This window comes from Ictalurus punctatus, chromosome 20 (genome assembly GCF_001660625.3).
Source record: "Ictalurus punctatus breed USDA103 chromosome 20, Coco_2.0, whole genome shotgun sequence".
NCBI lineage: Eukaryota > Metazoa > Chordata > Actinopteri > Siluriformes > Ictaluridae > Ictalurus > Ictalurus punctatus.
Window position 1 is genome coordinate 16,981,738 of NC_030435.2, and position 22,371 is coordinate 17,004,108.

The 22,371-nt window shown below is 40.8% G+C and overlaps 1 protein-coding gene across 2 annotated transcripts in view; it reads left to right on the plus strand.

Annotated features, from left to right (window-relative positions):
- LOC108280911 (fizzy-related protein homolog) overlaps positions 1-20,283 on the plus strand; it is a 29,762-nt gene extending 9,479 nt beyond the window's left edge. Inside the window, exons 5-14 of one of the 2 annotated variants that reach the window (XM_017496412.2) lie at positions 936-1,066; positions 2,995-3,077; positions 6,713-6,896; positions 7,026-7,091; positions 8,784-8,886; positions 9,365-9,549; positions 11,161-11,394; positions 13,421-13,525; positions 15,819-15,911; positions 19,130-20,283. In XM_017496412.2, coding sequence (XP_017351901.1) covers positions 936-1,066; positions 2,995-3,077; positions 6,713-6,896; positions 7,026-7,091; positions 8,784-8,886; positions 9,365-9,549; positions 11,161-11,394; positions 13,421-13,525; positions 15,819-15,911; positions 19,130-19,171 — 1,226 coding nt within the window. In that variant the 3' untranslated portion in view covers positions 19,172-20,283. The remainder of the gene's footprint in view (positions 1-935; positions 1,067-2,994; positions 3,078-6,712; positions 6,897-7,025; positions 7,092-8,783; positions 8,887-9,364; positions 9,550-11,160; positions 11,395-13,420; positions 13,526-15,818; positions 15,912-19,129) is intronic. The other variant, XM_017496413.2, reaches the window with a different exon arrangement.
- The last annotated feature ends 2,088 nt before the right edge of the window (positions 20,284-22,371 follow it).

Sequence of the window (22,371 nt, forward strand, 5' to 3'; positions counted from 1 at the left end):
GCACCATCCCGTTTTATACAACGCTGCTTTAGAGTAATATCAAATGAAGATCAAAGGAGAAGTTGCCTGGATTATGGTGTTCCTGTGTACAGGAACAGGTGGTTATATTTTAACTTGTTAGCCGTGTGTGGTTGGATTACAAATATATATATATATATATATATATATATATATATATATATATATATATATATATATATATATATTTGCATTTTGGCAGACACCCTTATCTGTAAGACGCGGCTTACAGTTATCTCACGTTTTATACAGCTGAGTACTTGAGGGTTAAGGGCTTTGCTCAAGGGCCCAGCAGTGGCAGCTTAGTGGTGCTGGGATTTCTGATCAGTAATCCAGTGTCTCAACCACTGAGCTACCACTTCCACTCGTAGGAGTAACTAGGCAAGAACATTCTCTTCCGTGCTGTTTTGCTAAACACACTCAAAAGTACGTACTTTTTCTTCACAAAAAGACTTTTTGTGCATAGTATAAGTAGGCAAATTGAGACCCGGCACTAGAATATGTCAGCTAAACATGCATAGCTATCTAGCTAGCTAAGTGCGCAACAACACAACATATTAACTAGCTAAACTGAGTGGTTATCATTAGAGTTGCTAAAAATAACTACATATCTAGCTTGCTAGTTAGCTGTCACTCAATAAAATGAAGTATTGAGTAAAGTATGGTGTAGGGAATAAGTTACAGTTGTACCGATTTGCTTTCATTGCAGTAGCTGAACATTTACATAACCCACATTGCTAGCTAGACGGCCATTAACAAACAGGGTCCTCATGATTCCTTTTATGGGGATGAGATCAAGCTGCAACGTGATTGCTCGAATAATCAGCATATTAAAAAAAGAAAAGCTGAACGGAAAGCAGCTGAATGTGAATGCAGCGTAGGCTGGGATTTTACATGTCCTCTCTTTCCTCTGGCAGCAGATGGCCTGGCGTACTGCGCGCTGCTGAAGAATGAGCTGCTGGGAGCGGGTATCGAGAAGGTGCAGGACCCTCAGACGGAGGACAGGCGGCTGCAACCCTCGACACCTGAGAAGACAAATCTCTTTAGTGTAAGTGGCTAAGAGGACATTGTCTACTGCTGCGTTCGACTGGAGCGTGTAACTCGGAATTTCCGAGTTGATTTATTTTTCAGCACCTCCTTGAAGTGTTTTATTCCTCTTATACCACAGCAAATTGTAAATATATATATATATATATAAATATATATATATATATATATATATATATATATATATATATATATATATATATATAAAAGAACACAATCATTTTTTTTTGTCATTTGTGGTTACGTTTAATCTTCTGGTCCGTCCACCTTCCTGTTATCACGTACGTTATAGTAGATTTGAGAATTCAACAGCGTTGTGATATAAGTAAGGGATAATCCACAGCTATTTGTGAGTTATGTGATTTTAATGTGCAGTTTTAATTATACACGGGTTGTTAGATCTAGAATTCTGAATTCGCTAAATTATACACCGAGATAAAGTAGTGTGATAAGATTACATTTATTTGAATGAATTATAGTAAATAGTTATTAGAGAGAGAGAGAGAGATTGTACGTGTGTGAATTAACTGTGTCTTTGCCTCATCTCCACTAATAATGAAGCTGTGAGTTTAACTGTATGTTACTATGGTTACAGTTGTTTATAGGCAGGGCATTGATTTAGAATGGTGATTAAATTACCTGTGGTACATACGGTTTTAATGCACACCTTCCAGCCAGTCAGAATCGAGTATTTTGACAGACTGTGGTATAACACTAAATAAAGTGCCGCTTTTCTACTTTTAAAATGAAAGTATAGTAGCCTTTACTTTATATGAATCAAAATATAGACACATTGGGTGCGTCTCAATCTGCTTCCTAGGTCGTGTCCGGACGCTGGTAAGGACCCTTGCTCACTACACGTAGGGAGACTGATGACTCAGTTTGACTACATACTCGCGTTGTAAAACGTCAACACTGGCAGGATCGAGATCTTTCTGACATTATGTGTCATATAAATTTGTTCGCTTAATCACACGTGTTTCTGTCATAGTACTTCATGCAGGATTGTAGGCTAGTGCTCATGGATTTTTTTGAGTCGTTAGACTCAAACAAGCCGTATATAGAACGTTCAATAAAGTTAAAACTCATTTAAGAGCTACAGCAACGATAACAAGTGTCTTACATTTGTAGACGAAGTTCCCTGAGAGTTCGTCTGCCATTTTCTTTTTTCCAGCTGAGAGCCTTCAGAAAACATGACATCATATCCAACGAAACAAAAGTCCCTGGTTTCTGTGGTGCATTGTGGGATTTTTTTTTTCAGGGAGCGAATGTTCCAATGTTTGCACTGGAAGAATTTTGTGATCGAGACAGCCCATTCAAATGGCTGACTCTCTGACATGTGCCCTGACTATTGAACTAGTTAGCTGATTGAGACGCGCCCATTACGCAGCTATTTTGAGAAGGTAAATGCAATGTTAAGCACTAATGTTAGCTGGCTAGCTTGTTGCTAGGGCATGAGCTTTTGTTGCTCAGACAGAGCTAACAAAAGACAGTTTTCCATAGAGGTGTCCATGTACGGAGGTAAAAAATGATGAGCTCCGACTTCAAACTTTCCGTGTTAAGTCAAACGTAGCATATGCTTGTATTTACATCAACCACACACACCTACAAGAGCTGCGTTTTTATCCACCGTGAGCTTGAGGGACGTGAGGAGGGGCTGTAGAATGCCGATTGGCCTTGAGAGTGTGTACTGTGAAAGTGTAGGTAACACTGCCTACGTGTTCTCCCTCCTTTGAGAAGCTTATATAGCTTAAAGATTTTGTTGCTTCATTACTAAATGATCCTTTTATGCAAAATCAGTGTGTAGGGAAATGTGCAGAGCTTCTGCTTCTGGTGTGCACAGTTTCTAATTGATTATTGATGAAAGCAGCATAGACAGGTGTATCATATCTCGATTTCAAGTTTTCTTTGTGTGTGTTTGTGTTGTAGTATTCACTAAGTGCCAAGCGCTCGCTCCCTGATGACGGCAACAGCGTGTCTCCTTACTCACTATCGCCTGTCAGCAGTAACAGGTAAAAATCTTTCAATCTTTCAGTACCATTTGTAAAAGGAACTATTCAGCCATATAGACATATACATATCAAACCAATTGCAGGAAGCGTCCCAGGGTTTGGGTAGATTAAGTGAACTGCTAGACTGAGCCACAGGGCAGGGCTATAGAATTTAGGGGAAAAAAACCCCACAATGCAATAGATAAATGTTTAAAATTAGTTATTCATGGGATTGTCTCAGTTGTTATAGAGCGATCGGTATCCTCCATGCTCAAAAGTTTTTTATGATTTCTACTAGGCAAATGTTTGTTTACATTTTTTCCATTGCTGTATTTCTGACATTAATAAACGAAAGAGCTTTTAGCCTTACATGCCCCTCGTACAACGTTTTTTTTTTTTTTTTTTTTTTTTGCACTTTCTGTTTTGTTTAATTACGTGCAGTCTGAAAATAAACCAAACCCAATAGCAATCGAACCAAAAGTATCGCTTTCACTCAGAAATGGACTAATCAGTGAAAAGAAAAGAAAAAAAGAGCCCTTAGTGTTCAGCATTTGTTTGGTTTTCCACTGGAGCTATGATGCTTAAATAGCTAACACGTCATGGAAGTCTGTTTCACCCAGAAGGTTTATCCATTCCACTTGTGCCTAAACAAATGTTTGTTTAATAAGGTGCTAGAATAAAGGTTCAAACCATAGCTTTAATTGCTGGCTATGTTCTATGACACAGAATCTATGTGGTAAATAGTGCATCGAAGCAACTTGTTGTTACTAATATGTTCCCTCCAGGGGGGCACGTGGCTTATGCTAAACTCACGCATAGTTGCCAGAAGCCATTCCTACTACTGGTTGCCATGGTAACATGGGTGGCGCACCTAACGTTCCACTTTTGGCAACAAATCAGTGTTCTTGCCACTAAAATTTAAACATTCTGGAGGGAGAACGTTTGTATATAAAATTCACCAGTTTGTATATCATATGAGATGAAGGAGAAGCAGCGTGTGCTCGTTTCCTGCTGTGGCAATCTATCTGCTGCGAAAGCCAAGCGCCAATTAGCTTAGCTTAGCTTATGGCGTCCTTAGCCGAGACTACGGATCATGTGCAGTGAGTACTGTCTTCACTCCCACTGGTTGTGAAAGAGTTGGTTGTCACTGCACCAAGTTGTTCCATATTTGCAGTCAAGCTTTTAACTTTTTTCAATTTCGTCACGCCACATTTAGTTGCCAGCAGTCACTCATGTCGCTGGAAGTCACTAGCTCTCATTGAAAATGACTGGTCTCCGGTCGCTTTGTCGCTGCGAGTTGCGGTGAGCATAGTTTAGATCGTTGCCATGTGTGCATGGAGTTTGCATGTTCTCCCCGTGCTTTGGGGGATTCCTTCTGGGTACTCCGGTTTCCTCCCCGGTACAAAGACATGCATGGTAGGCTGATTGGCATTTCTAAATTGTCTGTGTTTTGTGAATGTGTGTGTGATTTTGCCCTGCGATGGGTTGACACCCCGTCCAGGGTGACTCCCTGCCTTGTGCCCCGAGTTCCCTGAGATAGGCTCCAGGCTCCCCGTAACCCTGTGTAGGATAAGCGGTATGGAAAACAGATGGATGGACGGATGGATGTTCCCTCAGATTCTTTAATTAATCGTTGCCAAAAGTCGGCTCTTGCTTATTTGGTGTCTGAGGGTGTCTGAGGAAAAGAAATTTTTGCCTCCCGGGTGACCTGATTATAGGGAGATTATGAGATCAAATCGGACGATGCCATAACCACAATAGGTCAGAGACCGATTTAATTCACCACATCAGAATTCCAGTGGGTCAGAGGTTTCCATAAACCATCTAGAACACTGGTCACAAACCCTGTACCTAGAGAGCTATCTTCCTGAAGACTCCAACCATAATCGTGCCCACCTGACCATCTAATCATTGTCTTCAGTCATTGGCCGGATGTGGCTCAGGTGTAGAGCGGGTTGTCCACGAATCGTAGGGTTGGCGGTTCGATCCCCAGCCCACATGACTCCACATGCCGAAGTGTCTTTGGGCAAGACACTGAACCCCAAGTGGCCCGACGGCAAGTTAGCGCCTTGCATATCAGCTCTGCTACCACTGGTGTGTGAGTGTGTGTGTGTGAATGGGTGAATGAGAAACAGTGTAAAGCACTTTGGATAAACGCGCTATATAAGAGCAGACCATTTACCAGACCGTTTAGTTCTTCAAGTTCTACTCAATCAACTAAAACAGAGTGTTAGACTTTGGTTGGAGATGAAACCTGCAGGAAGAGGGTTAGACCGCTGGTCTAGAAGATTCCAGAAATTGAAGTAATGATGTTTAGAAGCTTGTGGAAGGCTACACCAAGTGTTTGAATCAAGTTAAGCAATTAGAATGCAATGCCACCAAATACTAACAAAGTGCATGCAAACTTGCAACCCACTGAAAATCTGCTCTAGTAAACAAAAGCTGAAATAAATCTGTCTCTTTACTTTTATTTTGAAACGAACTCTTATGGAAGTAAAGTAGATACCCTAACTCAAGGTTTCCCAAACTTTTCCAGGGCAAGGCCCCCCAGATGGCATTAACATTTGACCAACGCCCCCCTTTTGCAAGATGTCTTTAAAACACATTAAAAATACAGACATCTGAATATATCCCCCCCCTTTTTTTTTTTTATTAATAATTACATCTTACATCTTTACATTACATTACATTAGGAATTGATTGTGAGTGGTTGTCTGAGAGTGAGAAAGAGAAAACATACCAGTGGGAGGCATGGGCACACCGAATTGTTGAGGCCCCCTGGTGCCCCCCAAAGGGGCTGCAGCCCCCACTTTGAAAACCACTGCCCTAACTGACTAGCACGGAACATGTGGAGTTCTGAAAAATTTAACTAGAATGTCTTTAGCCTAGGTGTATATAAACTTTTGGCATTAACTAAACGCTGACCCACTCTTCCTTTTAAAAAAAAAAAAAAGGCAGGAAATGGTCATCCCATGAGGGTGAAACCCAAACCTTCTCCTGAATAAATAGTCATGGCTGTACACGGCTCTTGCAGTCCTCTACTGCCGTAACTGTTACTTTCCCTGGCTAGAAAAAAACCCAAACAAACTTCTCTCTCCTGTTCTACATGTAATCTCACTGTAATAAAGTTTTCAAAAGACCCAACTTGATGCGAGTTTTCCTCAGTGTATCATTAACCCCTAGCAGATAAGATCATCCACATTACATTATTAATGTAATTGCAAAACCCACAACGAATTAACAGCTCAAAAAATAAACATTTAAAAATGTGAAATAACTATTAGGACATGAAAAACACATTATTCTTTATTTTTTTTCTCAAAAACAAACATGACGAACCATATGATTAACCTACCTCGCACTTGCTTTGCACTATGCAGACAACTTGAGAACAGATGTTCGTATAAAACAGATGTCAGAATTCTAGGAACATGGTCTGCACTAGAATTCAGTGTGTCCTTTTTACAGAGAGCCATGCAGCTGTATATTTAAACTTGTCCATTTTGTGCGCTCAGAACGTGCCAGCTTTGGGGCAATTATTCATTCCCAAATTCTAGATGTCCAGGTCAAAGCTCTTCTTTAATTGTTTGTCTTTGCTTTTCTGTTTTTTTTACACGTCTCAATGTGTTTTCATGCATCTCCCATAAACCTTGAAGTCAGAAGCTGTTACGATCTCCACGGAAGCCCATGCGCAAGATTTCCAAAATTCCCTTTAAGGTCCTGGACGCCCCCGAGCTGCAGGACGACTTTTACCTCAACTTGGTGGACTGGTCATCTTTAAACGTGCTCAGCGTTGGCCTCGGCACCTGTGTGTACCTGTGGAGTGCCTGCACCAGCCAGGTGTGTGTGTGTGTGTGTGTGTGTGTGTGTGTGTGTGTGTGTGTGTGTGTGTGTGTGTTTGTGTTTGATGAGTATGTGGGGAAAGGAGGTCTGTAAATGATTCGTTTATTTTATTTCATCCTTGTGCAGGTGACTCGGCTGTGCGATCTGTCAGTAGAAGGAGACTCGGTCACGTCAGTTGGTTGGTCAGAGAGGGTAAGCATTCTTCCTCAGTGTTTTCAGTGTTTGTTTTAAATTAGAGCCTATTTATCCATAAAGAACTGATGGTTCATGAAGTTTTCAGTTTGCTCAGGTTTATCCCCGTACATATGACCAGTTCTTTCCCCATACAGGTTCCGTATCACATGTTTGAGTGTTTTTTGTAGTTGTGACACACCACATCACTTGGCATTCATTCATTCTTCAGTAACCACATCCTTCCCAGGGTCATTGTAGATCTGCAGTAATGCACTCTGGATAGGATGCCAGTGCATCACATGTCCCAAATGACTTACTATACACTATGCACTTACACTATGCCCTACATACTCTGCCCTCTAGTGTATGAATTCTGTTAGGGTAGTATAGTCTCAGATAGAACACTAGCGTTTTTTTACTGACTGGAAGTACAAGTCTTTTCCTAGTAGATGGAAAATGACGCCAAACGCATGTAATGCGACGCCACTAGATTGCCAAGGACTCTCATTTTAGTATTTATGTCAGTTTGTCATTTGTAAGATGTCATGTACACCGGAGTGCTGTTGGTCGTCTTGAAATTTTTGAAATTTTTTCCCATCCAGCGTCAGCGCCCGGTAGCCCCTCCATACGTCCGCTACGTTGAGTGCATGAAGTGTCCAACATTCCACGCTTTGTTTTTTCCACTGAATAAGTGCATCATCCAGGTCCTTGAAGTGCACTTGTTCTTGTTGGAATTTTCAGTGTGAACACAGGACTCAGAATGTTTATACTACAAAATGGCGTAGAATATAGTGATGGGAAATTCGGATCGTTTTACTGACTCGGATCTTTGAATCTTGTGCAGCAAAATGAACGAATCAAATGAACGAATCATTTCGTTCATTTCAGCAGAATATAATGAAAATGTCACATGTTAAATTCCCCAACTCATGTAGTACTTACGCAAACGTTGATCACATTTGGAATAAAAAATAAACCATAGGCTAATGCAGCCAAGGCCGAACTATGGGAAACAGAAATTATTCATTAATAGCTTAGCTGGGTCTTTAAGCTATGCAGTCTGTTAGTTCACCTCCCCTCCCGATCCAAGTCGTTCTTTCTTTTGTCACGTCACATTTGTCACGTCTGCTCCCCCGGAATCAGAAATGAGTAGTTCATCTCTCGAGTCTTCGGGTTGGAGTCGTTCGTGACCGCCCCACAGGCTGAATGCAGTGGGGCTGTGACGTGATGAACGAACGACTCAAGACCCAAAGACTCGAGAGGTGAACTAATCATTTCTGTTTCCTGTACAGATCCTATGCAGACGTTGCAGCGCATGCGCGGTCAAAAATGAACGAATCACTCTCTGAGACAACTCGTTGTTCCTGAGTCATATTAAAGATTCGTTCAAAATGAACAAGTATGTGATTTGGGATGCACCTAGTGTACCATGCACATACCTATTCACACACTCATTCAGACTTAGGGACAGTTCAGATCCAGTAGTCCAACTACTGGCATGTTTTTGGGAGATGGGAAGAAACTGGAGAACCCGGAGAAAGCCCACTGCGCCACAGTTCCTCCCCAATAGTCAAGCCAATTGATTTAGTTGAGGCTTTGAATGAAAATGTTACGTGGTGCAGAACCAGGATTGGGAAACCCTGAGCCAGCAGTTCAATCCTGAAAATGGCTGTGTGTGTGTGTCTAATGTATAATTGCATTTTGTTTTAGGGAAACCTGGTGGCAGTGGGCACTCATAAGGGCTTTGTACAGATTTGGGACGCAGCCGCAGGGAAGAAGCTGTCTGTATTAGAGGGCCACACAGCCAGAGTCGGTGAGTGCAGTGCTGTTTGGAACTGGTTCAGTTTTCAGCTGTCATTTCTCTTTCTTTGCAGTTAGTGGTAAAATATTACCAGTAGATTCCGAACTCGACAAGCCTTTAGTCAATCTGAGCAGAGGACTGAAATAAACAACGATTTATTCCAAACAAAATGTCTTCTGCCGCATATTTTCTACTTTACAGCCAAACTTTACAGGATTTTCCTGCCATGAATGAACACGCTATATTTGTAAATGAAAGAGAAATTGAGTGTTTGGCAGTATTCCGGGTTTCATGTGTTAATGGGGTTCTATAGAACAGCAGGGAACAGAAGCGTATGTAGCTGAACAGATGGGCTGAGAAATTGCATTTGATTATAAACCAGGTATCTATGTATATAATAAATATACAGCAACATACTGAGAGCATAAAAGAGAAGATGTATGTACATTTTTTAAATTTCTACTCTGTGTGTGTGTGTTTCTGCTACCAGGAGCATTAGCATGGAATGTGGACCAGCTGTCTTCAGGCAGCAGGGACCGCCTGATCCTGCAACGTGATATTCGAGCTCCTCCGCTGCAGTCTGAGCGCAGGTTACAGGGCCACCGACAGGAAGTGTGCGGCCTCAAGTGGAGCACTGATCACCAGCTCCTTGCCTCCGGTGGCAATGACAATAAGGTAGTATAGTATAGACTATTTATACACTGCAATCACACTGTGCCTCATACACAAGCGAAACATTCAGTTTTGATTCATATGCCCCAATCTAATGGTTCAAGTAGATGAGCTCCACTACACTGAGCATATATACTTATTGTATATTAAACTGTATTAACTTATGTTATAAAGGTTTATGGAAGTTGATCCTAGATTAATGCTTCTAAAAGTTAATTAGCTGGTTAGCTGATTATACTGAATAATAAATTAAAAAAAAGAATCAGAGAGTGTAATACTGAAATCCAACTTGTCTATCTATGAAAAAGGAAAGCTAGTTTAATAGCAATTAACAAGCTAGCTGGCTGCATATTGGGGGTTGCTGGAGTGTGTTTTTAATTTGCATATCATGCATATTCATATACCATCTCCTCCAAAAGTATTGGAACGGCAAGGCCGATTCTTTTGTTTTTGCTACACCGTTTAGATGAATATTATACAATAGATCGGAATTTCAGCTTTAATTCCCTGATATTTACATCGAGGTATGTTAAACAATTTTGAACCCACCCATTATTCAAGTGATGAAAAATATTGGAAGACATGACTGACAGGTGTTTCTTGTTGCACAGGTGGGCCCTGTTAGAATGATTATTTAAACAATTAATAGCTCTGAATGTCTATTCTTGGTTTGAGTCCCGTGTTTTGCCTGTGAAGACCGCATTTGTTGTTAAAAAAGGATAAACCAACATGAAGCCCGGAAAGCAGCCTATGGGAGAAAAGCAATCCAATGGGCATAGCCAGTACAACAATTTGGCAATTTGGACTGTCCTGAAAAAGAAAGTACACCAGCGGTTTCTATCAACCAGACATCGAACAGATAGGCCAAGGAAAACAACAGCAGTTGATGACCGAAACATTGTGAGAGCAGTGAAGAAACCCCCCTCCCCCCAATAAAACAGCTAGCAAGACATCATACAGCAAGACAATGACCCAAAACACACTGGCAGCTCAACAGAGGACTTCATCAGGGGGGAAAAGTGGAAGGGTTTAGACTGGCCAAGTGACCAGACCTTAACCTAGTTGAGCAGTATTTTTCCCCAAACTCCCCCAAAACAAATAACAACAACTGAAAGTAGCTGCAGTAAAAGCCTGGAAAAGCGACATAAAAGAAGAATGCAACCGTTTGGTGATGTCAGTGGGTCACTGACTTGATGCAGTTACATGCAACTAAATATTAAGTGTTATTTACTTTAATTTACTTTAAGACTGTTGTAAGTCTGGCCAAACTTGCCATGTTCTAGGTTGCTTAATAAATCTAGATGTAAATATCAGGAAATGAAAGCTGAAATTCTGATCTATCGTCTCATATTCATCTCTTGATCTCAAGCCTAAACGTTTTCAGTGTATAGTATAGTTAAATATAAACAAACACCTTTTTTTCCACATCATAGTGTTTCCAATTTCTGTTTTAGAGAGCTTTAAAATTGTTGTTCATAGAGAGGGAGTGCTTGTGGTCTCATATGCTGTATTGGGTCAGGATGTGCCTCAGCTTGACATCTGTGATAGAGCAGGGTGCCACAGAACAATTTTGTCACAAGGTAATAATTTTGATACGTTTCTTTCCCTCTGTAGCTGCTGGTCTGGAATCACTCAAGTGTCTTACCCATGCAGCAATACACAGAGCATTCAGCAGCAGTGAAAGCCATCTCCTGGTCTCCTCATCAGCATGGCCTGCTGGCATCTGGGGGTGGCACTGCGGACCGCTGCATCCGCTTCTGGAACACGCTGACCGGGCAGCCACTGCAGTGCACAGACACAGGCTCGCAGGTCTGCAACCTGGCCTGGTCCAAACACACCAATGAACTGGTACGTAGTTACTCCTGATATGCGGCATAGGATTACACAGAACTCATGGGAAAGCTAGCTACAAGTATGATAGTGGCAGTGGCAAAACCTAAATGTGACATGCTAATGCACAGGACAAAAATAATTCTGATTACTTCAAGCTCATTTTGAAAAAACATTTTCTGTTTATACGACACCATTTTCTGGAGTCTCCCAGATCACACTGATTGATGATCGAAAAGGCTTGTTGTAATCACACAGCGTAAAACCGGCTTAACACCAGGTTCTTACTCCAGTCCTCGGGACCCCCTGCCCTGCACAGTTTGTGTTTTTTTCCTACTGTTCGACACCTGATCCAACTGATAGGCTAATTACTAAGCCCTTAATGAGGAGGGCCAGGTGTGTTGATGGTGGAGAGAATGTCACACTGTGCAGGGCAGGGGGTTTTCAGAACCCCTGGTCTAATACACTGCTAGTCACACAAAGGAATGTTAGGAATGTTAACCTAGACCATCTCACTACATAACTCCAATACAGTTGTGCATCAGGGATTTAGTTAGTTCTTTATCTTGAGTCTGTTGTGCTGAGTCACTTTCAAAAACTGGTGAAGGTTGATTTTGGCCAAGGCACCTTGAGTGTAAGGAATCTTGATGTGTGATGACATAATTAAATTTTCTTGATGTGTGACCTAATAAACTGTTATTCTTTATGTGTGACATAATCATTCGGTATTTGTGATGTGTGACATCATAATTCGTTATTCTTGATGTGTGACATCATAATTCGTTATTCTTGATGTGTGACATCATAATTCGTTATTCTCGATGTATGACATCATAATTCGTTATTCTCGATGTGTGACATCATAATTCGTTATTCTCGATGTGTGACATCATAATTCGTTATTCTCGATGTACGACATCATAATTCGTTATTCTCGATGTGTGACATCATAATTCGTTATTCTCGATGTGGGACATCATAATTCGTTATTCTCGATGTGGGACATCATAATTCATTATTCTCGATGTGGGACATCATAATTCGTTATTCTCGATGTGGGACATCATAATTCGTTATTCTCGATGTGGGACATCTTAATTCGTTATTCTCGATGTGTGACATCATAATTCGTTATTCTCGATGTGGGACATCATAATTCGTTATTCTCGATGTGTGACATCATAATTCGTTATTCTCGATGTATGACATCATAATTCGTTATTCTCGATGTGGGACATCATAATTCGTTATTCTCGATGTGTGACATCTTAATTCATTGTTCGTGATGTGTGACATCTTAATTCGTCGTTCTCGATGTGTGACGACATAATTTGTTATTCGTGATGTGTGACATCATATAGGATAGAATAATTATGTATAACGTGAACTGGATGAGAGAAAAAAGATCAATCAGCCAGTACCAGTTGCAGATACCCTATAGTTATCATTACCTGTGAAGGCAGGCCTGTGGGATTGCATGATTACATTTGGTATTCTATTTATCCTTTTTATCCAAAGCGACTCACAATTCAGACAGAACGCAATCCAACTGTAAGGCGATAATTTCTCTGCTATTGATGGCATAGAAGAACACTTAAGACTTAAGAACCTTTTACTCGAATCATAAACGTTATATTTTAATCTGTGGTGAACTGCTTGGAAAAACTTTGGAGCGTATTGTGTTCAGGCCATTGCCACTGGACTCATCAAAATGCACACAGTAGTAAAAGTCACAGTGCAAATTGTGTGATGGAAGGACATCTCTGTGCCAAGTGTGCTTTTTATTAATCCCAGTGTGTGCAAGGTCCCTTCAACTGATATGAAGCATATATATAGCATATAAAATGTATGATATGATTGGAATCCACAAGTCATTGGACAGTGTTTTTCTCCATAGTATTACTGTTGGGGTTCATTTTGACTTGCAGTTTGAGTCCCAGTCGTACCTGTTTAACCTAGGTATCATCACAGCACGTGTAAACACCATGTCGTGCCTGTAAACCTGTCTCTGTATTTGCTCTTTTTCTCAATACACTGCTCTCAGGTCAGCACACACGGTTACTCTCAGAATCAGATCCTGGTGTGGAAGTACCCCTCTCTGACACAGGTGGCCAAGCTCACCGGCCACTCCTACAGAGTTCTCTACCTGGTAATGAACACCTGCACAGCACACCTGTCTGAATTATTCAATATGCCTTCACTCTGTTGTTCTCCTGATGTTAAACTGTCCTAACATTGGTTTGTGGAAACAGTAAACTAAGAACAACTCATTCTTACTCCCGCTGAGTTGTGAAAGGTGCTGGGGGCACGTAATCTTACTTGTTGTCATGTTTTAGAGGAACCAGAATGCAAAAATACTAGAGGTTACTAGCGTGTTGGAAGCTGTTGACTTCCAGAAAGGGTTAATAATGTGTCTGAAAGTGAAGCTGAGCTCTTTACAAACTGTTTTTTTTATATATATAATCTTGCTGTGTTCAGTTGAATGTTTATTTCCACATTTGAGGATTTTTATGTACAAAGACGACTAAAGGCACTAATCTGCCCACGCAGTCTGAAAATTGCCTGTGTAGTGATTAGTAGAGAAGAATTGTTTGCATTAGGTCACATGGAAACTAGGAGTCTAAAACTAAAGAATAAAACATCATGGAGTGCAGCTCAAAACAGTCGTCGTCCCGCCAGTTTCTCTCTTTCTCTTGAAGTTTATAAGACAATAAAAATGCAGCGTCATGTTGCAGAGAAACCTCAAAGCGCTCCCAGCTTTCATGTGTCGGAAAGCTTAAGTTACTTATATTTTACTCCTGACCGTTACAGAGCACTGACAATGGCCTCTCGTTCCAAAAACGCTAAATATACAGTTCACTGTAAAATCTCACCGTATTTTACACAAGCAATTACACTTGCTGTTTTAATCCATTTCTGTGGCGCATCCACAACACAAGACTCTGTGAATGTGCCGTTATTATAGAAGCGATAACATGTTCGAAAGAGTGCATTAAAAGAAACTATATAAGTGTTCACATGTTATTTGTTCTCAATAGAGAGCGCAGTTTCAGATATCGAAGAGAACTGAAACTAAAACTCAGCTAGGCTATTTTTTTTTAAAAAGTTCAAGGCTCCCAAGAGATACTCTCTCTCCCTGTTCAATCACAGCAATACTAGTTAATTGCGGGCATCTGTGAGCTTATGTACTGTCCCCTCCGAAAGTATTGGAATGGCAAGGCCAATTTTTCACACGTGGATATGAGACGATAAATCCTAATATCAGCTTTCGTTTCCTCATATTTACATCTAGATGTGTTAAACAATTTAGAACATGCCCCCCCCCGAAGTGATCAAAAATATTGGAACACATGACTGATCGGTTAAATTGATTGTTTAAAGAAGTAATAGGTCTGAATGTGTACTGTCAAAGTTGTTTAACACATCTAGATGTAAATATCAGGAAATGAAAGCTGACATTCTGATCTATTTTCTCATGTTTTTCTTTTGATCTCAAACCCAATATGGGCGCACGGTGGCTTGGTGGTTAGCACGTTCGCCTCACACCTCGCCTCACACCACTGGGGGTTTGATTCCTACCGCGGCCCTGTGTGTGCGGAGTTTGCATGTTCTCCCCGTGCTGCGGGGGTGTCCTCCGGGTTCTCCGGTTTCCTCCCCCATTCCCAAGACATGCATAATAGACTGATTGGCATGTCCAAAGTGTGTGAATGGGTGTGTGAATGTGTACGTGAGTGTGCCCTGCGATGGATTGGCACCCCGTCCAGGGTGTACCCCACGTTGTGCTCCATGCTCCCCCATGCTTCAGGTTCCCCGCAACCCTGTAGGATAAATGGTATAAAAAATGGATGGATCTCAAACTCAAATGTATTCAGTGTATAGCAAAAACAAAAGAATTGGCCTTACCGGTCCAATGCTTTCAGAGAGGACTGTATGTGGAAGAGGGCAGGTTGATGCAGCGCATAGATGCAGCATGATCAGTTCAAAAAGATGAGGTTGGCTAGCTTTGTCTTGGAGGAAGCACGTGTTAACCTTCACGTTCCCCTGTTAGTTGATGAAGTTTGAGCAGGAGATTTGGCTAGTAGTTGGGAATTGGCCAGATGTGAAACGGTGTAGCGTAGGGAATCTGTCAAAACCTTTTCAAAAGTCATTTTAAATGCTGTTTGAATCAAAGGTGCGAATAAACAGTGAATATTTAATCCAAAACCAACTTTAGTTCTATAATGAGTCATCATCCCTAGACCTTGTTAGCAAATCAGTTTGAGTTTTTATCCCGGTGTTATAAAGCTTGTACTTTTTTTGTTTTTTTTTAACACTCAAACCTTTAGAAAATCAAGGTTTCAGTATATATAAACAAAACCAATGATTGTTTGTCATTAGTTGAATGGTCTCAGTTTTAATTGTCGTGTGAGATGATGGAAATATTTTGTACTGACTTCCTGCAGGCCATGTCTCCAGACGGAGAGGCCATAGTCACAGGAGCAGGAGACGAGACTCTGCGCTTCTGGAACGTCTTCAGCAAAACAAGATCTACCAAGGTATCATTAGGCATAGATGATATTCAAGTATGCAGTATGGATACATTTTTTTCCAACGAGAGCTGGGGTAGGAAGAATGTTCTGTACATGTTTTTAACACAATGAGAGGGGATGAGTAAGGAATACAAGGCGACAGGGCGACGACAAGGTCGTGTCAGAGGGCTGTCACCAGCCTGAAATCCTAAAATTATAATATCCTCATGTGAAATTCACGCCGTATTTTGTCATAGCACGCCCTGATTTGCTGCATACAGTACGAGCGAAACAGCCTCGGATGTAGGCGTAGGAAAAGAGTGTGGGAGGGGAAAAAAAAGTTTGAAGAGTTTTACTGATAAAGATGAATGAATTATTGAATGAATGTGAATTTCTGCACACTTGTTATTGCACAGACACTGTGAATAATGCAGCAGAATGTCACGGTCTTTATTTGTCTTTTTGTGTTGCTCAGTCCTTCTGTCAAATCACAGTATGTGTAATAGATGTCACTGGTTAGACACCGAGTTACATTCAAACAGCCGACATCAGACACGCGCTGTTTCATGCACTCACTCGCATGCACTCAAGCTGTCATTTAACCATTTGATGCAACGCTACACGAGAACGTTGAACACTGATATTTTAATTGCGCACGATTATGTAACGGCTGCGTGGCGTGTTTAGGAAACGATGGGAATTAGTGAAATGCGAAAATGCAATTTCATTCTAATAGGATTTAATGACCGCTCCATGACTGCTATGCGGTACACATGAGTAAGGCTTGACGACTTAAATTACGGAGGGGAAAAATGAAATTAACAATGAAATCCAAATAGTATCTCGCTATTCTCATGAGGGTGGGTGGATATGAAGATCTCAGCTGTGACTACTACAGTTGCGATCAAAATTATACCACCCTCATTGCAAATCAGGTTTATTGTCAAAATTTACAGACTTTCAGCTGTTTGCAGTGAACAAATCAAACAAAAGCAATTAAAATAGTTCAACACAACAAATGCTTCAAGTGTTTTCCCCAAATTCAACTGAAAATGCAACTTATGATGACTTCTCCAGTCTCAAAATTATTCAACCCCTTCCTGGCAAGCATCTTTAGTACTTAGTAGAGCACCCTTGTGCTGTTATGACCTGCTGCAAACGAGATGCATAGCTTCTGGTAGCGTTCCTGAGGAATCTTACCCCATTCCCCAAGAACAATGGCCTCCACTTCAGTAATATTGTTGTGTTTGCGCGCTGCAACCACCTTCTTCATATCCCACCAGAGATTTTCTATGGGGTTCAAGTCAGGTGACTGTGATGGCCCTGTAGAATCTTCCAGAACTTCTGCAACCAAGCCTTGGTGGAATTTAAGGTATGCTTGGGAACATTGTCCTGTTGGAAGGTCCAATGACGCCCGAGCTTCAGCTTCCTCACAGACAGCATGACGTTTTCTCCTAGGATTTCCTGATACTTCAATAAATCCATCTTGCCCTCCACACGCTGCAGGTTTCCGGTGCCAGAGGATGCAAAGCAGCCCCAGAGCATCACCGAGCCACCACCATGCTTGACTGTGGACAGAGTGTTGTTTCTTCATTTTTCTTTCTCCAGACATACTGCTGATCCATCGTGCCAAAAAGTTCCAGTTTTATTTCATCGCTCCACAGAACAGAATCCCAAAACTTCTGTGGCTTATTTATATGATTTAGAGCCGACTTTTCTTGTGCTTTTGGGTCAGTAGTGGTGCACGTCTTGGAGTTCTGGCATAGAAACCTTCTGCGTTTAGTACACTCCTTACTGTGCTCACTGAAACCTCAGTGCCTGTTGCCACCAAGTCTCACTGCAGGTCTTTTGCAGTCACTCGGGTTTTTCACAACCTGCCTTTTCTACCCCTAGCCAGTTCAGGTATTTCATGTGTTCCAGCTCAAGCAAACCTGGTGCAACTAATGAAGCCCTTGACAACACCTGTTTTGCATACTTGTGCTGTTGTGAGAGATTCTATTCAGGGGGTTGAATAATTTTGAAACTGGAGAAGTCATTATAAGTTGCATTTTCTGTTGAATTTGGGGAAACCACTTGAAGCATTCATTGTGTTGAACTATTTAAATTGCTTTTGTTTGATTGGTTCATTGCAAACAGCTGAAATTCTGTACATTTTGACAATAAACCTGATTTGCAATGGGGGTTGTATAGTTTTGATTGCAACTGTATTTAATGAATAAAACACAACTGGGTGTGCAGTTATACAGTCTGTACAGGATTTTGCAGAGTTTATTTATTTATTTTTTGTGATTGTTGCGACTAAAAATGTTTGATATTGCTGCGGCTTTTTTCAAAATTTGCGATGGCACTTGCGGAGTTTTCTTTCTGCTTTTTTTTTGGCGGAAAACTACTTGAATTGGTGAGATTGCAATCGCACAAAATTGTTTTGTTGGTCTTTCACAGTGATGTTTGTTGGTAAATGAGACCTTTTAGCTGTACTTGTGTTCGACGCACGTGAATTGAAGAGGGCTTTGGCTGAATGCTCATTGTGATGATGTCACATGACACATCTTTGCCCAGATTTGCAGAAAATCTGCGGCGACTTGGAAAGCTTGCAAGCCTCTCTGAATATTGCGGAGTTTGCTTGATTTTTGCGTTCATTTCTGCGACCGCAAAATCCAGGAGGGACCAGTTATAGACAAATAATCAACAAAGTGACGGTGTAGTGCGACCCGAAGTCAAGTTTTATTCCTCTTATAACGCAGCAATTTGAACAACTGAATGTATTTATAGTTTACACTTACATTTAATGTTGTTATTACTGATTTTATAGCAGTCGTTCCTGAGAAACTGCACAGCACAAAGTCCCAAAGACTTTCCCGTGTTGGAAAACCTAGCTACAGTTTTACCATTGACTTTTACAAAAATGTTTTTTAAAAATCTGTTTATGTGGAACCTCCGCTACAAATCCTTGTGTAAAGCATTACTATAGTATAAGGACATTTAATATAAACCTGTGACTTGCCTTACAGCTGGAACTACAGTCCAAGCTGTGCGGTTATAGAAGTTTAACCAACACCTTCTGACTAATTAGATTCGAGAATTGAACAGGGCTGTGGTATAATTAAGAATAACATTCCCTCATTTTGGGTTTTGAGTGACTTTAACGATCATATGAATTGTTTCTTTGTGACAATGTGAAAATGTCTATTTCTACGTGTTTCTCATCTCTCTCCCTCTCTCTCTCTCTTTCTTTCCTCCTCCAGGAATCGATATCGGTGTTGAACCTCTTCACAAGGATCCGATAATATTTGTTACATTTAGGACTTCTATACATTGATCATTAACACGACAGACTGTGTGACCGATGGACACTTTGAGGCCCGGCCTCCTTTCTGTAAGTTTGTGAAGAAGACGAGGGAAATGTGGCAACTGCGTCCTCTTACATTTTACTTGATTGACAAAAGGATGTATTACTGCCAAAAGTCAGTGTGAATGTTCAGCCTTTAGTTTGTGTAAGGCTTTTTTCACCATTGTGCAGAATCTCTTTGTTGTCGTTGTTGTTGTTGTTGTCGTTGTTTTTCCCTTCACAATGTGCCATTTGATTTACAAGCTTTGTGTCCATCAACCATAAATTCAGTGTTGAAATAACTATTATAGGATAATAATAGGCTTTGGAATATTACAGCCTTGACTGTTTTTTTTTTTCTTTTTTAATTTAATTGAACGATATTCGTCTTTGATTCCCTTTTGTACTCTTGATTGTTTTGCTAAAGGATCAGGTATTTTAATTTCGACATATCAGAGAAACCGCATTTAACTTTTTCTAGGTGTTTAATCAATGCCATATTCCAATTCTACAAAAAGATATGAATCAGTGCATACAGTAGCAGATATTCTGTTTTAAATCCTGTTTTTAAGCATTAATTACAGCACAGTCACTTTTCCATGCTTATTAATCAAGAATACAGTGTTGAGTATCATAAATCACATCCTTTGTGAAACCACTATTTTAATGCAGATATCTAATGTCCCATAGTATAAAACATTTAGTCCTTGGCACTTGTTTTATTCCAAGATTTGTTTTGTCATTTTTTTCCCCCACCCTGTTTTTGTAAATCAGGTTTTATCTTACCCCCCTCCCCCCCCCCCTCCCCCACTTATCTCATGGTGTAAATGATGTGTTGTATCAGTGAGAATGAATGCTATTTATTTAATATGTGTGACTGCGGTGATTTGTTGAATATCTGGTACTTTGTGTCTGTTGAAAAATGGGTGCTTGTTTTTATCTGCCATCCCCAACCACATCCAATACGTTCTCATTTTGTAACAGCTTAAAGATTGTTTAAGAATATACATTAAGTCAAAAATGTACATTTTCTCATCAAGGAAAACAAATAAAACAAAGTGTTCTATGGTTTATGTTGGTGGCGTGTGTGAGAGATGTAGGATCTCGTCTTTAGTCTTTGTGGAACAAAACGTTCCACATGGAATCTTTATCTGTCTGAAGCTTAGAATTCATAATATGTAGTTTTGAAGGTTTTATTTTTTTCACTTCACTGCTGCCATAGCAGCAGCTAGCAGTCCTGTTATTGTGTTTACTAGTGAAAACCTTTCATTCTTGCCTTACAAAGGTGCTCAACAAAATCTTCACTCAATTTCCATGATGCTATCTATACAATAAAGATTAGTAAAGATACAGTGATGCGTAGAGGGATGAGTGAAAAAACAACATGATCCTTTTACAGCTTGTGAGTTTAGCCATCTTCAAAGTTCAAAATGTGCTACGTCTTAAATGGTTGCATGCAACGGTATTAAAGTTATCCTCTATTACTTATAGATAAGGGGCATTTTTGTCCCGTGTATGGGAAAGTTGTGGAGGTATCAGTCTCAGTTACAGTTACAGTTATGTAGCGCTTTTCTAGACACTCGTAGCGCTTTACACAGTATGGGAGTGGGGATCTCCTCAACCACCACTAGTGTGTAGCATCCACCTGGATGATGCGATGGCAACCATAGTGCACCAGAACTCCCACCACACACCAGCTATTAGTGGAGAGGAGAGAGTGATGTAGCCAATTCAGAGATGGGGATTATTAAGGGGCCATGATGGAGAAGGGCCAATAGGGGAATTTCACCCGGACACCGGAGTTATACCCCTCAGGATCATCCTGGAGGATTTCGAAGTGTATTGCTGTTATTCCAGACAGTTTTATTTTATTAGACAAATGACAACTGTTTGTGTCACGTGAAGACTTGTACTTTAAACATAAAGTTGTAAAATAGAAAAAATTTCTACTTTAACCGTCATTACCCAGCATATGTACATGAGCTAGGCTTTCCAGTACTACAGGTGTACTCAAAGGCAGGGGGAAATTTGAAGAATAAATAAACAGCTTAAACTATTTGTGCCTGCATGTAGCAATTCCAAAAATCTCAACAATGAGCTTGAGGAAACGTGTGTGTTTCTCAATTGCCAATAATGTATCTATTATTCATATTATAGGCCTTCCAACAAAGTCACCGCCGTCATGCACCAATCATTCCCTTTCTCAGTGTTGCCTGTGTGCATATCAGACTACACGACCATGGCATGGAGTTATCTGCTGAGCAGCTTGTGACCACAGATGGAGTTACAGGTGTGCTGTCCTCCAGCTGGGGATAGCCTCCTCTCATTCTTTTATACTTTAGTGAGTGCTATTCTTCTATAATACAAACATGGTTTGTAAAGCACTACTGGACATTGCATCCATTAACCTGGGGTCGGTTTTTCCTTGTGAGCATTACCATTTTGCATTTAGGCAGTTGCCGTTCTTGCATATGGATGCTCATCTCTATGGGCTCCAGGAAGTTAATCATTTCTTCTCTGCAGTGTGAGTGGTTTGACCTGTGCTAAGTAGTTTATATTCACTGTATTGTGAGGGTTGTTTGTGTGATGATTCCAATTTCGCCACAGTTTGTTTGGCTGGCAGATTTGAATCCTGGCTCACAGTCAAATCTGGCCCAAGTCCCTCTAAACTGGTCGCTAGTTGCAAACGCCCAGGCCTGGCAGCAAATGTCAAGCACAGCAGGAAGTCCAGAAAATAGAATGAGCTACTCTCTAGACGAATCAATGACTTGGTGACAGACATGGCACAGCTGAAATCAATGATCCAGGAGGTGAGAATGTGTAATTTGAAGATTTGTACTTCTCAACAGATCCCTCTTTATAGCTTGGGGATCCGTTTCTTTCTCACCTCTTCAGATAATCACAAGGATGCTATATCTACAGCTGCAGCTGGGAGGTTCTTTCAGGTTGATAATGACCTACCTGTTGAGCAGCCACTTTCAGTTCCTGACTTGGCACTGAACTGGAAGGCGTCCGGTTCTGCCAAGCTCTAAGCTAGCTGTGACAGTCACCCTGAAGATGGTGTAGCTCAAGTAGGGTTGCTGCAGCGCACTGAACACACTCATTCACATGGTATCTGCCACAGAAGGTTTGATATGCCACAGTGCAAAGACTTTAATG